Source organism: Leopardus geoffroyi, chromosome B1, assembly GCF_018350155.1.
Source record: "Leopardus geoffroyi isolate Oge1 chromosome B1, O.geoffroyi_Oge1_pat1.0, whole genome shotgun sequence".
Lineage (NCBI taxonomy): Eukaryota > Metazoa > Chordata > Mammalia > Carnivora > Felidae > Leopardus > Leopardus geoffroyi.
Window position 1 is genome coordinate 39,701,392 of NC_059327.1, and position 17,043 is coordinate 39,718,434.

General features: G+C 35.7%; 1 protein-coding gene across 7 annotated transcripts in view; it reads right to left on the reverse strand.

Annotated features, from left to right (window-relative positions):
* HOOK3 (hook microtubule tethering protein 3) overlaps window positions 1-17,043 on the reverse strand; it is a 116,230-nt gene that overhangs the window by 69,409 nt on the left and 29,778 nt on the right. For all 7 annotated transcript variants that reach the window (XM_045458704.1, XM_045458695.1, XM_045458674.1 and 4 more), the window contains 4 exons: window positions 14,857-14,907; window positions 13,245-13,377; window positions 9,158-9,225; window positions 671-733 (listed from right to left, as the gene is read on the reverse strand). In XM_045458704.1, coding sequence (XP_045314660.1) covers window positions 671-733; window positions 9,158-9,225; window positions 13,245-13,377; window positions 14,857-14,907 — 315 coding nt within the window. The remainder of the gene's footprint in view (window positions 1-670; window positions 734-9,157; window positions 9,226-13,244; window positions 13,378-14,856; window positions 14,908-17,043) is intronic.

Genomic DNA, 17,043 nt, shown 5'->3' on the forward strand with positions numbered 1-17,043 from the left:
AGAAACCATGGGGAAGAAATGAGAGAGGGTAATGTGAAGATATCTGTTCACCCTTTGGGACAGATGTCCCAGGATAGTTGGAACATAGAAACTGACAATGTAACTAAGAGTATTCTATTGAAAAGTAGTAATTAAAATTACAAAATAACTTTTGGTTAAAACCAAAAGAATACACCACAGAGTTCCTTTAAAAATATAGTACATTCCTTAATGTATTTAAGTATCTGTTGACTGTTCGTCACAAAGATAAAGGGTAAACGGTCCTTCTCACAAAGATAAAGGAAGAATAATGTGAAATAAAAGGTATTTTGTATTATAAATAAATCATAACATTAAATGCATGCCATTTTCCAGGAAATGCTGTGTGTTAAATGTAGCATGAAGAAAGATATCACTAATGGAAAAAGAAAAATCATGACTAGGAAATACGAATTACAATGACTTTAAGTTAAAGTGGGTTATGCAATATTTTAATTACAAATTACAAATGTAATTACTAATGTGTAATATCCACTAGTAAAGTAGCTTAAGCTCTTGAATTTTAGTAAAAAACAACGAATTAAACCAATATATTCTATAAGCAATTTCAAATGAAACATTCTTTTTGTGAATATATAAGGTTTATTCTTTTCAATCTCTGCATGGATAAAAACAATGCAAAATGAGATACCTGGCGATCAAGGTCAACATAGGCATCATTTCCAGCAGAGACAGGAGATTCCTTACTCATCAGCTGAAATTAAGATTTAAATGATTGTAACTATGTGGCAAAAAAGACATCATATAAAATGTACTTACATAACAACACGAATACCCAAATCACCATAAAATTATAAAAATGAAAATGAAAACACAAACATAAAAGGAACATTTTCTTACACATTAAAACTTTTCAGTCTGGAATATTTTTTCATTCTAGAATAATGTCTTCATTTAAAATTACAAGTCTAGGGGACACTTGGTTGGCTCTGTTGGTTGATTTCAGCTCAGGTCATGACCTCATGGTTTGTGGGATGAAGCCCTACGTTGGGCTCTGGGCTGACAGTTGGGCTCTGCCCCTCCCCCCACGCTCGTGTGCACGCTCACACTCTCTCAAAATAAATAAATTAACATTAAAAATAAATAAAATTATAGGTCTAAATTCTGGTGCTCATTTTCACTGTAGGCCCAGTCATAAGAATCAAGTATTCTTATCACTAAAAAGACAAGTCTTTTAGTTTAAGAAGTGGCTAAATATTTTAAAACTGACTTTTCAGTAAAAACAAAAAAACAAAAACAAAACAAAAAAAAAAAACCAGCAACACAAGTTAACTATTTCTAAAGAATAAATATGGTCAACATCAATATAAATCAATATAAGCCAAAATGAATTGGCTGATGTTTATAACACATGCACACACAAATCTATGTCTTAGCCTCTCTCACCCTTGTGTTGCAAAGAGAAAGGATCCATAAAGTGTGAGGGGCTAGGGGAGAAAAAGATAAAATCTGATTGTGACAAAAGTCAGGGGCAGACCCAAATGGTCTCAATTTTTTTTGCTTCCTTCTTATGTTCTGTCTGAAGGACAAAAGAAAAGGGGACAATTAGAAATGTGGGGATGTTCTGTTGAGAGATTTTATAATTTCAGCCTTTAATCCCAATCTGGAGTGACCTGAAATGTTATGTTCAGCTGTACCTTGTTCTTATCAGTGGTTCTCAAAGTTAAGTTCTCAAAACAACAGCATCACCATTGTCTGGAAACTCATCAGAAATGCAAATTACCAGGTCCCAGCCCAGATGTACTGACTCAGAAACTCTGGGGTTGGGGTTCAACAACATGTTTAATAAAGTCCTCCAGCTGATTCTGATGCATACTGAAGTTTAAGAATCACTGCTCTATATTAATGGGATGAGAAGAGTTCAAAGTCCCTTAGCATAATTAGGGGGAAAAAAAATCTTAGGAAGAGCAAAAAAATACTGGCTTCAATGTTTATGCTTTTATTGTGACAATATTAATCAAAAGATTTTTAAGACTTCTTCCAACTGAAAAAATAATCCCATGGTAGAGAAGATATAATTCATTAAAAATATAAAAAGGAAAAATCATTATTTTACCATCTATAATAATCATTACCTTTTATAATTCTGAAATATTTAAGAAGCTACCAACCATGGGTGTAGCACAGGTCAAGTGAAAAAAACCATCACAGTGTGATAAGGGCTGTGACAGATTATCAGAGAGGTGGTATCTGACTTGGAGGCAGGTGGCAGAAATACTAGGAGTGATCTCCTCCCCATCTTTTTCCTTTTCCCATTATTGCAGTTAAGTCCTCCTCATAACACAGCAACACTTCTGAATAAAAACCTAGGTGTCCTACACTCTGAACACAACCTTCTGTCATCCCTGCTCTCTCATTCAATTATGTTTAGTTTACGTGCTTCTCCGCTTGAGGTTTCCAGGCCCTCTACCTGCCTCCTTTCTCCCAGGTTTCCAGTCGGAACCCATCACTTTCTTTCTTATTCTGCTTAGACTTTATAGTAAACATTCTTGTTTTTGTCTGCTCACATTTACTCTTCTTTATTTTGCTAACATCATCTTATTTTCTTCCTCCACTGATTTAGCTTCCATGGTTCATCATTTGTTTAACCAACTACCTTCTCTTTCTAGCCTAGATTTTCCATGGTCTATTATGTTGATAACTTTTGCCAATATCATCACTTCTCTTACCTCCATTCCTTCTTCTTCCTGGCAAAATCTCAATCTAGAATCAATCCAAATACCTGTCTGTTCTGACCATAAATCCTGACTGCTAAGTACTGAGAGAGTAAACAAAAAATATTTTAATCCTAAAACACTATTAATACATAGTTTCCAATTTCAACTGGGACTTCAAAGTTGTCCCCAAAGTATAGTTATGCTTCCCCAGTCAGCAGTCTCTTTATTCCCTTCAGAGATTATTCTAAACCTTTCCTACTTCTCAAACCTCACCAACACCCCCATACTCTTCACCAGGAAACTTTGTCTCCAAGATGAACATAAGGGGAGGGAAACAAAAACAATATAAAAACAGGGAGGGGGACAAAACAGAAGAGACTCATAAATATGGAGAACAAACTGAGGGTTACGGGAGGGGCTGTGGCGGGGGGGGGGGGGGGGGAAATGCGTTAAATGGGTAAAGGGCACTAAGGAATCTACTCCTGAAATCATTGTTGCACTATATACTAATTTGGATGTAAAATAAAAAATAAAACAAGTTTAAAAAAAAAAATCTTTGTCTCCAAATAAGAATTTCCCATGTCTTAATCCACAAAATTGGCAACATTCATGCCCATCCTTTCCTTCTCCAATCTTGTAATACAAGTATTGTTCTTCCCATAGTAGGCTAATCCTTTCACTTGTGCTCCCTGACCCAGTCCCTTCCCAGCTTCTCACAGACCCTGTACCATTTATCATCCTCTCTCTTATAAATCAACATCTGTCCTTCTCTTACTTGTGGCTTCTTCCAATTAGCATTCAAAGAATTAAAAGACTTATCATTTACTTGACCACCATTTACATTTCTCCAAAGAATGATCCCATGAAAAGATTCTCAACATCATTTGCCTTTAGGGAAATGCAAATAAGCCACAAGGAGATACCACTTCACACCCACTAGGATGGCTATTATAAAAAAGATGGACATCAACAAGGGTTGACAAAGAGGGGAAAAACTAGAATCCTAGTGCTGGTGGTGGGAATGTAAAATGCTACAGCACCCATGCAAAAGAAGTTGGTGCATCCTCAAAAAGTTAAACAGAGAATTACCATATGACCAAGCAATTCAATTTCAACATAGGCAGAATAGGTGTTTTATAAAAAAAACAACAAAAAACCAAAAACCTGGGGAGCCTGGGTATCTCAGTTCGTAAAGCATCCAACTCTTGAGTTCAGTTCAGGTCATGATCTCATGGTTGTGAGATTGAATCCACGTCCATGCCCAGCGCACAGCCCAGTTAAGACTCTCTCTCTCCCTCTCCTTTTGCCCCTCCCCAGCTGTCTCTCTTTCCCTCTCAAAAACAACAACCCATATACTAACATTCACAGAAACATTATTCACAATAGCCAGAAGGTAGGAACAACCCAAATGTCGATCAACTGATGAATGGATAAACAAAATGCTACACATCCATACAATGCATTATTCAGCATAAAAAGGAGTATGTATTGATACATGCTACAAAATAACCTTGAAAATATTATGCTAAATGAACAATGCTAGACACAAAAGGTCACATATCCTATGTTTCCATTTATATGAAATATCCAGAATAGGGAAATTTATAGAGACAGAAAGCAAATTACTGGTTGATGGGGGCTGGAGCAAGGAGGAAATGAGAATTGCCTGTGTAATGGGTGTACAAGGTTTCCTTTTGTGCTGATGGAAAAAGTTCTGGAACTAAACAGTGATGATGCTTACACAACATTATGAGCACACTAAATGTTACTAACGGCAAATTTCTGTTATATGTATTTTACCATGGTAAAAAAAAAAAAAAGTCTAAGTCATTAGTACTTGAATAAAGAAATACAAATAGAATATGCCAAAAAAAAAAAAAAAAAAAAAAAAAGCCCTTCTTACCTCTATTATTCTATCCAGCTACACCTTCTCCCCTCTAGGTCCAATCAATCACCAAGCCTATTGATTCAAGCTCTAACAATTTTCAAATCTGTTCACCTGTCTCCACCCTGCCATAACCTAGTTCAGGCTTCCGTCATTCTTTGCTGGATAATTATCAAGGTTTCTCAACTGCTCTCCCATTTTCTAACCTGGTTTTCCTCCAAACCATTCTTCTCATCATATGGATTTTCTTAAATACAGACTTCAGTGTATTTTCTCCTTAAAATCTATTCATTGGTTTCCAAAGTCCCAAATCTCTAATGAAACTGCTCAATATTCTAATGATCTTAGGTCTCTGGTTTCATTTCTAAGCACTTCCTACCTCACCATGTTTGCTATAGGCACCTTCTTTCAATACCTCCAACATTCCATGCAGGTCTTGCTTCTCTTGCCACCTGGACTTTAGAACAATTTTTACCCCTTCCTCATGTCATCTCATCCTTCTGTGCTCAGAGGAGATGCCACCTTCCCTGAGAAGCCTTCCCTTAAGTCCCCAAGCTGAGTTAGCTACTTCTTGGAGGTCCTCTTAATATTTTCCCCAACATGGTACTTTTCATTTTGAATGCTTTAAATGTACGTGAAATGCTTGGTTAGCCATTTCTCCCAAGAGACTTAGACTTTCTGGGGCAAGAGACCATGTCTGTCTTTTTCACAATTGTATCCTGAATGCTTCTGGTGTATCTATAGCTTCTGGTGCATATTAAGGGCTTGACAGTATGTGTTAAATGCATACAAGGAATACGCACATAAAGACATATAATCTATTTTTAAAATCTAGTTGTATGTATAATTTTATGTACTTTGTTCACGTGACATTTTAAATGTTTTCCCTTTGTCATAATATACTTTTTAAAAATTTTATCAGCTATATAATATTCCATGAGATGGAGGTACCCTAAGTTAAACACTTGCTTACTAATGGATGCACATTATTTTCATATTTCTATTAATATAAAATAGCTTGGGGGTGCCTAGCTGGCTCAGTCAGAAGAGCACTGATTCTTGATCTTGGGGTTGGGAGTTCAATCCCCATGCTGGGTGTAGATATTAAATAAATAAACCTTAAAAAAAATAAATAAATAAAATAGTTGGAAAAACACTGTTGTACCCAATCTTGGTCTGAATTTCTAAATAATTCCTTGGGCTAGATATGTAGAATTAAAAATCGCTTGGTCATAGACTTTAATTTTAAAAATATTTCTGATTATAGATGCAAACCTGTTATTATAGAGAAACTGGCAAATATAGAAAAGAATATAGAACATCCAACCACTTGGAGATAATTAACATTTTACAAGTTTGTTTTCACTCATCTTAATCTCTAACAGAAATGGGATTCTATTGCTTATGTGCTCTGTTTCCCTAGACAAGTCTGACCCATGTTGTTATATGTTTTCAATGCTACATATTATGCCAAAGTATTATTCTACCATAATTTACTTATCTGTCTCCCTACTGCTGAGTTCTATGTTTCACTTTCCCTTTTATAAAATGGGGATAATAACAATATATACCTCAAAACATTACAATTAATTTTTCATTTTTTTATTGTGGTATGTAGAACCACATGTAGTTGCAGAACTATTACATGTAGTAGTATGTAGTAGAACATACTATATGTATGAACATATATGTAGAACATATGTAGAACATAAAATTTGCCATTTAAAATTTTAAGTGTACATTTCAGTAGTATTAATTATAATTTTAAAAGAGTTAATAGATGTATTGTATTTAGTAAGTACCAGCACTGTCTTGCACATAGTAGGTGCTAGATGAATGTTTGCTATTACTATTATGTACCTCTGTATTTCAGATCTCCTTCGGATAAATTCCTAAAAATAGAATTGTAGGATCAATTATTGTAAGGCAGAACTGTTAGTGGCTCCTTATTCTTTTTCCTATTTTTGCTTAATAACAGACTCCTCAAATTGTGGTTGGGCTATGACTACCTGGAATAAAGACCACATTTCAGGGGTGCCTGGGTGGCTCAGTCAGTTGAGCAACTGACTCTTGATTTCAGCTCAGGTCATGATCTCATGGTTTGAGAGACTGAATCCCACGCTGGACTTCGTGCTGACAGCGTGGAGCCTGCTTGGGATTCTCTCCCTCTCTTTATCCCTCTCCTGTTCTCTATCTCAAAATTAAAAAAAGACCGTATTTCCCAGTTTCCCTGTGTAGCTGTGTGAGTAATATCTGGCTAATAGGAGTGAGAATTGTTGAAAGTTTACTTAGAGGAAGTGAATAACTATCCCCTCAATCCTTCCTGATGGCTGGAAATGTGAATGTGATAGATGGAACTTGAGAAGCCACAGATGACTCCCACTCCCACAGATGCTCCCACTACCTGGGAATCATATATTAAGGATGGCAGACAATAAGAAACAAGAAAGCTGGATCCCTCATGACGATAGAGCAAAGTCCAGGACCACTTAAGAGCAAAATCTTCTATCTTGCTTAAGAGGTATTCGTTTTGAGGGATGCCTGGGTGGCTCAGTCAGTTAAGTGTCTGACTTTGGTTTGGGTCATGATCTCATGGTTTGTGGGTTCGAGCCCCATGTTAGGCTGTGGGCTGAGGGCTCAGAGCCTGGAGCCTGCTTTGGATTCTGTGTCTCCCTCTCTCTCTGCCCCTCCCCAACTCACACTCTGTCTCTCTCAAAAGTAAAAGAAAAACATAAAAAACTTTTTTTTAAAAGAGATCATTGTTTTGATACTTTAATACTCATGACTTAATATCTTACATGATATAAAAGAATATGACATGATTTTAAGATGTATCAGTTTATCTTCCTACCATCAGAGCTGACTGCTAAAGTGATCTTTTCAAAGCTTTGTTTTTTTGAAACGTCCTGTGTAGTAATGAATTTGGCTGGCCTTTGTCCTGTTACTGGCAAGTAGCCTCTCAATCTCTGGGATTTCCTAACTGATAAAGAGTATCTATGATCTGTGGGTCTCTAGGTAGCTTAAGCTAAAAAGATGAATGACTCCAGTTGGGGGCTGGTCATGCCAGGAAGACCAGATGTATCAGATTATCACTTGATAATGAGCCTGACTTCTGATGGGGAGGAGAGCTAGAAACTGTGTTCAACCCCATGGTCACAGATCCAAATAATCATTCCTTCATAATGAAACCCCAATGAAAACTCTGGACATGAAAACTCAGGTGAGCTTCCCTGGTTGGCAGTACATGTTAATATGCTGGGGGAGTGGTGGTATGCCTTGATACCAACAGAAACTTTGCATATGGGACTCTCCTAGACCTCACTCTATGCATTTTGGGGGTGGGGGGAGTTGGTTCTGGTTTGTATTCTTCTGCTATAATACTGTCATCATTCCTGAGTTCTGTGAATCAGCACCCTGAGGGGGTAATGGGAACCTCCAGATTTATAGTCATTTGGTCAGATTTTTAAAAAACCACAACTTTACTTAATTTGCATTTAGCATTTTTCATGTTTGTTATATTTTTTCTCTGTCAGTTGCACATTCACATCATATATTGTTTTCTAGTACCCCTAACAATCTGTTCCCCTTTTATGATCAAAAACATTCTCACATCCTGAGATAAACTGGTTATATTAATCTACATTTTATTTTTACTTTTATAGTTTTATGTTTCACATTTGATGGAGTTGAGGACATGCTATCCCAAAATGTGGCATCCTGGCATACTGAATATTTCAAGCTGAAGGAATCTGAGTAGGTACAGGAAAGATTTTCTACCTTCTCCTGAAGCAGGTCATAAGACCCTCATGTGAGAGGTGCTCTCCCTATACTCAGATGAAAGAAGCATCCTTATCTCCAAAGATAGATTTTGAAAGGATTCTGAATGAATAGGATATGCTGTTTTCCCCAGGTTACTATCCTTAGCTCAAACCTTTTTTGCCCTATCACATTTTTCCATGATTCTCCACTCTTCATCAAACCTAGCATCAAAACACTCAGGTTTAAACACGTCTTTAGTCTTCATTTCCTTAAGAAGGTTTTGGTGTAATGTAAAACATCCTTTAAATACATTTGTACCCTTTTTCTTGTTAATCTGTCTTTTGTTAATAGAGGTCCCAGCTGCGAATTTGGATGGGTAGAGGAAAAAGATATTTTTCCTTCCCCATAGTTTCAGTATAAATATTCATCTAGAAACTGCTCTGGGTATGGTTGGAGTTGAAGACGTATTTTCTGCCAAACAAGAAACTAACAATTAAGTGTGAGGTACACTGCTGGTTTAAGATATGTATTTATAATGGCTTTAGGAATTAGTCTACTATTCCTAGTTCAGTAGAGCAATTTTAAAAATTAGGAATAGTTACTGAATATACCTAAAGACAAATGTTTAAGTTTTAAATAAAAATGAGAAAAATGTATGATTTTTTAAAATAAAAATGAGGCAAGCTATATTGTAAGTGTAAGAAAAAAAATTCTCAAAAAAAAATGAGGAGAATCTTTTTTTAAAATCTTTACTTCTGCTATTCATATTCCTATTTGCTCCTTTAATTTCTCACACATACTTAAAGTTCCAACGTACCTCTTGAATGGCTGTCATGACAACATGTTGAACAGATTCCTCCATCATCATAATGGCTTGGATGTACTCTGAAAACAAGAATAATCTGGAATGTCACTGTTCAAGTTAAAGATACTCAAGGGAGTAAAAGGCTTACACTTCATGAATTCTTATAAGTAGTCTCCCATGTTTTGACTCTTTCCAGGAATTCTTCATAAGTGGTTAAATATCTGCACTACAGGTAAAGTACAGGCTGAAAGTTACAGTAGTTCTTTCTTTAAGAAACCACACCCACCACCCCATTAATTTACAAAGTTTGAGGCTACAAGCTAAAGGTCACAGGAATACAGTATCTCAGGAATGCAAGACAATGAATTGGTAAAGCCTAAAGCCAGGATGGAAAGAACTCCTTATTGCTATTCCTAAAATTTAGAAATCTGTCTTTCACATTATACTTTGTTACAAGTTAAAAAAAATAACTCTGAAGTCTGTGCCTTATGCTTGTGTGACAAAGCACTGCACTGTGTACAATTTCTACCTTAATATTTTCTGCTATAGAATAGAAAAATCTTAATAAACCTGAGAGTTGCTTAGGACAATGAATTAAGACGAAATTAAGATAAAAACTGATACCATAAAAAAATAAATATTGCATAACCCTGGACTTTAAAATACACACATCTCTAATAAGCTGAAGTACCAACTTCATCAATCTTACCCTCGCCACTGCCAAAAAAAGAGAAGGATCTCTCAGCTGTCAGTAATGAAAAAGCTGAAAAAAATTATTTCTTGTCTCCTAAAAACAAAGCCCTAGAAGTACTTTTCCTTATTTGCAAATCCAACAATGAATGGAAAAAGTGGCATTAAGCATAAAATAAAATCAACAGGCCAGGTGGGTTCTAACAAACATGGTAAATACATTTTAATAAGAAACATTTAAAAGAATAATTAGGAAATTTTAGTCTCAACCTGCCTCTCCACATACATCCAAAAAATCCTCTCCATATGTACACCAAAAACTTGTCTCTGCACTTCAAGTATTACATGATGGGCGTCTTACTGTGAAATTGTTAAAGTGAACTTACGAGACTCATGTATTTGGAATGCCAAGGTGTATAAAGCTGTGTGTGACAGACAACTTATTAAAAACAAACAAACAAACAAAACCAAAGTATTTTGACAACACTAAATTGTGACATTCTGACATCCTGGTTATTGATGCCAAAGATTTTAAAAAACATGTTTTTAAGCAAGTGTTGTTCTTAGGATACTTGTACCCAATCAAATGTGTGGTGACACAAGCACACACAACACACTTAAATCACAGGTATTTTCTTAGGACAATAGTAGGAATGTATCAGAACCACTATTTGGGGAAAAAAAAATTCTTTAGTCTGAGCTCCGTTTCCTGTTCTGTTTTGTTAATGAGGAGCATCCTCTAAGTGTTGGAATGCAAGGGAGTGCTTGTAGATGTTCTGTTCAAAGCTACTACACACAGAATCCCAGGGCTATGGAGAAAATGGCATAGCTAGGATGACTAACAGCCCTCAAAATAAAAGACTGTGAACATGGAAAAGAAAAAGCAGTGGCACTGATAATGGGGAAGGAAACTTAATGACAGCCTATTGGAAGTGAAGAAACTAACAGTGGGAACAGGGAGGTAAGGAAGTTAGTAAGGTGTGAGAGGGGAAGCGTTAGTTAAGAAGCGGTGTTGCCACGTCAAGGCCCTTCCCCGCGAACACCGTAAAATGCTACATGATAAAATGATGATGACAACTACGTTAATGTACAATTTTTGAAAAGAAAAAAAATTTACAAATCTTGTGTCCAAAATATAAATATATACGATTATTTGGTGCAGATCTACGAGGCAATGAATGAGGTGTGCTATGTCACAGAGTTCATCCTGAAAACAGCTTTTTTAAGGCCAAAATTTATAGCAGGTGAGTATGAGGAGCATGATTTAAACATGGAGAGACATGGGTTATTGTCCTTGCCTAGCCTTTCACAAACCAGAAACCTTGGGCAAATCACGTAATACTTAGTTTTCCTCATGTGTATAAAGTATTTTTTTGTTCTATGAGTACTTAATAAAGTACCAGGCAGAAGACAGACACTTAGAAATGATTAGTAGTATGTTTTATATTACTAATATTTGCCTTTTCAATTTTACCACCATTTATTTGCCCTGTTTAGGAAGACAGATGGCCAACATAAATGTATGTTAAGTCAATGTTTTGAGCAATTGCTCCTTACTTTTAGTAACTGAAAAACTCATCTAAACATAAAAGCTTTTTTATCCGTATAGCACTTTATGGATTACAAAGCAAATATGCATATACAATTTCATTTACTCCTCACGACTATCAGGTTTTGTATCCTCATTCTGTAGATGTGGAAATGGGCTGAGTACCTAGTCCAAAGTCAATCAGGTAGTAAGTGGCAGAGCCGCTTTAGTAAGCCTCATATTACACCGAAAATCTGAACTCAGGAATTCATTTACTTTGATTCTTGGTTCTCAACTATGTTTCTGAAAACAGGGAATGCCCTCTGGATAAATTAGATGTTAAAATCCTGTTCAAAGGTTTCATCATTTATACACAATTTCAAGGGAAAAAATGAATCTAGGTGTTACACAGGACTCTTGGTCTGTGTGAGAATCTGGATAAATATTATGATTGCTTTCCATAGGACTATGGATATAGGTAACATCCATGTCTTTTCCTGTGATAAATATAATTGGTCAACTCTTAACAGGTATGCTGCTTCCAAGAGTAGGTGAATCTCCTAACAGAGTAAGCACATAAGAGGTCATTATCTGAATTCAGTCAACTACATTAAATAATTTTCATACACCTTTTAAAATCAAAGCATCTACTTAGAAATTTAATGTGTCTGGATCTTATTTATAGCAATCTTCTAACTTTTGGCAAAAAACTTTTAGACATCTTAGTAACATATAAAAATCACAAATGTAGAAAGTTCTCCATTTTAATTGTTAAACTGAATAAAGAAAACTAAAACTTACTGTAAGAGCATGCATACTAAAATCTAACAGGAATGAGGACAAAGAGAAATAAATATATTGTTAGAAAAAAATTCCTGGATCACACACCAATAAAACTAGTCACAGTTTCAAGAAAACAATATTGACAGCTATTAAACTTATCACATTAGAACACCGAAAAGGTATAGACAATTTAAAGAAAAATCTGTTTTGCATTACCAGGAGTGAGGAAGAAGGAATAAGAAAAAAATCTTTGGGTTTAAAAAGATAAAAACCTCCGTCTTCTACGAAGTTCATACAGTAACAGTAAAACGCTGTGCCCTCATTGTTTGGAGTAGTCCCTATGTACCTTTCTTCTATTTCATCACCCCTCATCCCTTCCTTACTACTCTCTAATTATAGTGGTGGGTTTTTTCAGTCTCTCAAAGATAACCTAAGTCATTATGACATTCAGTTTCTACTACTCAGATTACTCTTCATCCATGTCCACATCTTTGCTTAAATAACTTCCCTGGCCCATTACACTTTACCTTCACAGCACTCATTCCCATTCAGACCACACAGTTATTATGTGTGACATTGCTTCCTGCCCTCCCTCCACTCACCAACCTGTTCCACAAGGGAAGGTACCGTGTCTGCTCTGTCTGGCAATGTGCTCCTAGCCCCAGCATAATGCAGGAGTTTGGTAAATATTTGTGAAATAAATCCTTCATACTTGCAATCTAAAGTATCCAATTTTAAGTTCCCAGAGCTAAATTGATCCAGCATAACATTACCATTATTACTGAGATTAATTTAGCTGGACATTCTCCAATTAACAGTAAATTTCATCACATTCACTGCAGCTAAAACTAATCTACTCAAAGAATTATATAGTCCTGCAGATAGGGAGAGAATCCTCATAATCAAATTTATTCTAAGCTGCAAAACTCTTTTAAGCTTGCAAACAAAGTACTAGCAAAATCATAGAAAATAGCATTGTTTGAGGGTGGCCTTGCGAAGACGCTATTGTTTGTACTAGTGATTTATATATAATCTATACAATATGTATTCCTTTGGCTTAATTATTTTAAATGCATACCCTAACATCAAATAAATTACCTTGCTTCTGTTCGCAGTTCACAGCACAGCCTAAGATGAGTTGAAGCATCCTTCCAAGCTCTGCGGCATCAGAATGTTCCCCAATGAGGTTCACATCAGGAAGGGTAAAGTCATTAATTTGCTGTCCTAAAATCTGAATAGAGACAAAAGGATTAGAACTGCATTTACATTTATATGTCCAAATAAAATATTTGATACAAATTAGCTCATCAGCACCAGAAACTCATTGCTAAGGGCAGAGCTATTACGTCAATTTCACTTTCAATTTCTATTTTTACCTCCTATAAGCTAAATTATAATGATCTTGATTTACAAATTTAGTCCCAATCTGGTATATGGTATAAACACCGAGAAAAGAAACTGAATACTTTGATTCCTTCACCAGCTCCCAAAAGAAAAATTCTCTGAAGTTCAAAGTAGAGCCAGAGAGGTTCTGAACAAGGGAGCACCAGAAGGAGCAGAGATTAAATATAGATTCATGCCTATATTTAATATCATTTAACTCCAAAATGCTGATAGCCAAATACCTGTATCAGGAAGGAAACAGAGGATTCCTTTATGGGGAAACTGGTCCCAAATGAAATGAAATATATGCAGACAAACAGGTAGGTTCCTATCTAATAACCCTACAGTGAATAAAGAAAATCCTAGAAGCACACAAGCAGGATGAATAAGGCACTAGCGTTACAGGTGAGCAGGGCAAGGAGCACAGTACCTGGTGGCTCACGGTAAGAGCTATGAATTTGATTCTCAATAGAAAACCATGAAAAACTTTTGAGAAGAATGACATAATCAAATTTTCATGTTTAAAAATCATTTTGGTTTTAGAGTGAAGAATAAGAACAGACTGTAGAGGGGCAAGAGTGAAATCAGGGTTACTAGTCAGACTACTCTAGAAATATAAGCAAGAGCTAATGATGGCATGGTATAAAGTAGTGGCAGTAAAGAAGGAAAAAAGCTTTATTTTGGAGATTTAGGTCTTATGACAATATTTAAAAAAAGGAAGGACTATAGGATGATTTATAGGTTTTGGACCACTTACTAAGTTGTGAAGATAAATGATACAAGTATAGATGTAGGTATAAATGAAGGTAAGCTCATGGGGTAAAAACAGTTAAGAAAATAACATAGGCGTCTAGGCTTTGTTGTGTTCATTTGATTATCTGTGATCATGAAATTTAAAGTAAAACTAGTTCCACTGCCTGATTTTTAATACCTTGACTGTTCTGATGCAGACTCAGAGGATAAACTGAGTTAATCTAGGGATGGAGGTTTGCCACGGAATAAAACTAATGTAAGCAAGGGAGTTGGCTATAATGCCTGGATTCTAAACTACCTTCATAAGAGGAGAAGAGGAGAGAGTTCATATATGGCAGAAAGTAAAGTATAACATTAATAATCATCTACACACTGTCCACGTTACAGTGAAAAAGAGCCTCTATTTAGTAACCACCTAACAGATAGTTGTTTGAACCAACATCTAAAACAATGGAAGATAAGCTGCTTTTTAATTTTGAGGTAAATTTTCCTTTACTTGAAACCACTGTAAAATATTGTAAAATTAAATTTCCTATAGTAATACTTCTAAGGAGAGTGAGAAAAAAGTTCCTACCTCATGATTGTAATCCAGGATTCCTTTTAAAATTTTCTTTAAATTGCTTATCTGTTTAGAGAGAGATAAAACAACTGGGTAAAAGTCAAGCATAGATCAAAATATAATTTAACATAAAAAATTTCTGAACCAACTAATCATTCTAGTTAATCATAAATATAAAAAATAAAACTCAACAGCATATGTGAATTCCATAATCACCAAAAAAGGACTATCAGTGGCTTAATTTATGTGATCTCAAGTGATTATAGCAAAAAAATTAAGTTTCCAATCATGTTAAATTTTCAATGTTATGATCACACTGACAGAAACTGGAGGGTAATTGAACAAGACTTAACAGTAAGATTAAAAGTATCAGATTTTCCGCAAGTAAAGAAAAAAATGTGCCATCCTTACTGAAAACATCCTCTAGTACTGTCTTCCCTAGAAAAATGGAGTTGCATCTCACATAGAGGTTAAATTCTAAAATTAGAGCATTAAGCGAAAATTACAGTCAAAATCAGGGTTGGAAATGTCTCCAAATTTTCTTCACTGTCAGAAAAGACTGCTGATTGTTCAGTTGAGCACCAAAGTAAATACTGAGGAGCCATATGGTTAAAAATATACTATGTTGAAATGCTAGTACAACACTCGGCACTGCAAGATACTTGTGGTACAAGAAGCATCCTCTAGAAGCAAGAGAGGGTGAGGGACCAACATGTTTCCTATCACTCAGCCACTCTAAAGTAAGGGTTCAATGCCTTATATGTGATCTGAGTGAAATGACAGGCACGATCACCTGCACTATTTTAAGCTGTTATTTTTTCCTTTTTTTTTGACCCATCTCATTCGGTTGATACTGTGTTAAGTTAAATGTGTATACGACAGGATTCTGTTGACCCTAACTGTCCCTACCCAACATTAGTAGCTGAATATGTCCTAGGACAGAAGTCACAGTAGAACCTGTGACTATCAAGTAACAGACACTCAATCATGGCAGTGCAATCCAGTGCAACCAGACGTATTTATTTCTAAGGGAGAATATAAACTGAAAACTTATTTAAAAAAACTCATAAAGAAAACGAATATGTTCATATTTCTAGAAAGATCTGGGGACATGGCAAATACACAATACGCTTTATTTCCTTTATTTTAGAATTTTTTTTTTCATATTTTAACATTTAAAATTAACATGTCTTAAAAATCAATGTGTTCATTTAAAATGATAGTTGAGGGACGCCTGGGTGACTCAATTGGTTAAGTGTCCAACTTTTGATTTCAGCTCAGGTCTCTCAGGTCATGATTTCACTGGTTCATGAGATCGAGTCCCACGTCGGGCTCTGCACTGAGTGTGGGGCCTGCTGGAATTCTCTCTCTCTCTCTCTCTCTCTCTCTCTCTCTCTCTCTCTGCTGCTCCCCTACTTGTTCTCTCTTTCAAAATAAATAAGCATTAAAAAAATAATAATAAAATGGTAGTTGATTTCCTATTAATCCCAGTTCTGAATATTAAGAATATGATAAAGTTTTTCCCCTTCTCTATATTACTGTCTCTGCCACACTAATGATACTAAAGATGAAGACAGGATGTTTGTTTATGTGTGTGTTCTGTGCATGCAAGTTGGGTAAAGAACTCCCTCTTTGGTCAAGATAGCAAGCAAATACAAAATGATTCGTAGAATTATTTTAAACATCCACAGTTGTTTTATACATGTTATACCATATAAAAGTAATCATTTAATTGCCTCTTCTTGAAAGATTATTTAGAAATTAAAACAGTGGCTTAAACAGTGTTCATTCACTCTAGCTTAGTTTAAAAAAGGGAATTAAATGTTGGCAGACTCAATATTTAAGCAATCAGTGAATATTGTTCATCAAATATGTGTTTTATGAAAGAAATAAAAAGGGGACACCTGGGTGGCTCAGTCAGTTAAGCGTCCAACTTCAGCTCAGGTCATGATCTTGCGGTTCTTGAGTTCGAGCCCCACATCGGGCTCTGTGCTGACAGCTCAGAAGCCTGCTTAGGATTCTGTGTCTCCTTCTGTCTCTGCCCCTCCCCCATTCACGCCCTGTCTCACTCTCTCAAAATTGAATGTTTAAAAAAAAAAAAAAAAGAACTAAAATGACAAACTAAGCTTAACATATCTTAAGTCCAGGGGCTTCACATGCTTACTCATTTGCATTTCTGAGTCTCTACCTGTCTATATCAAA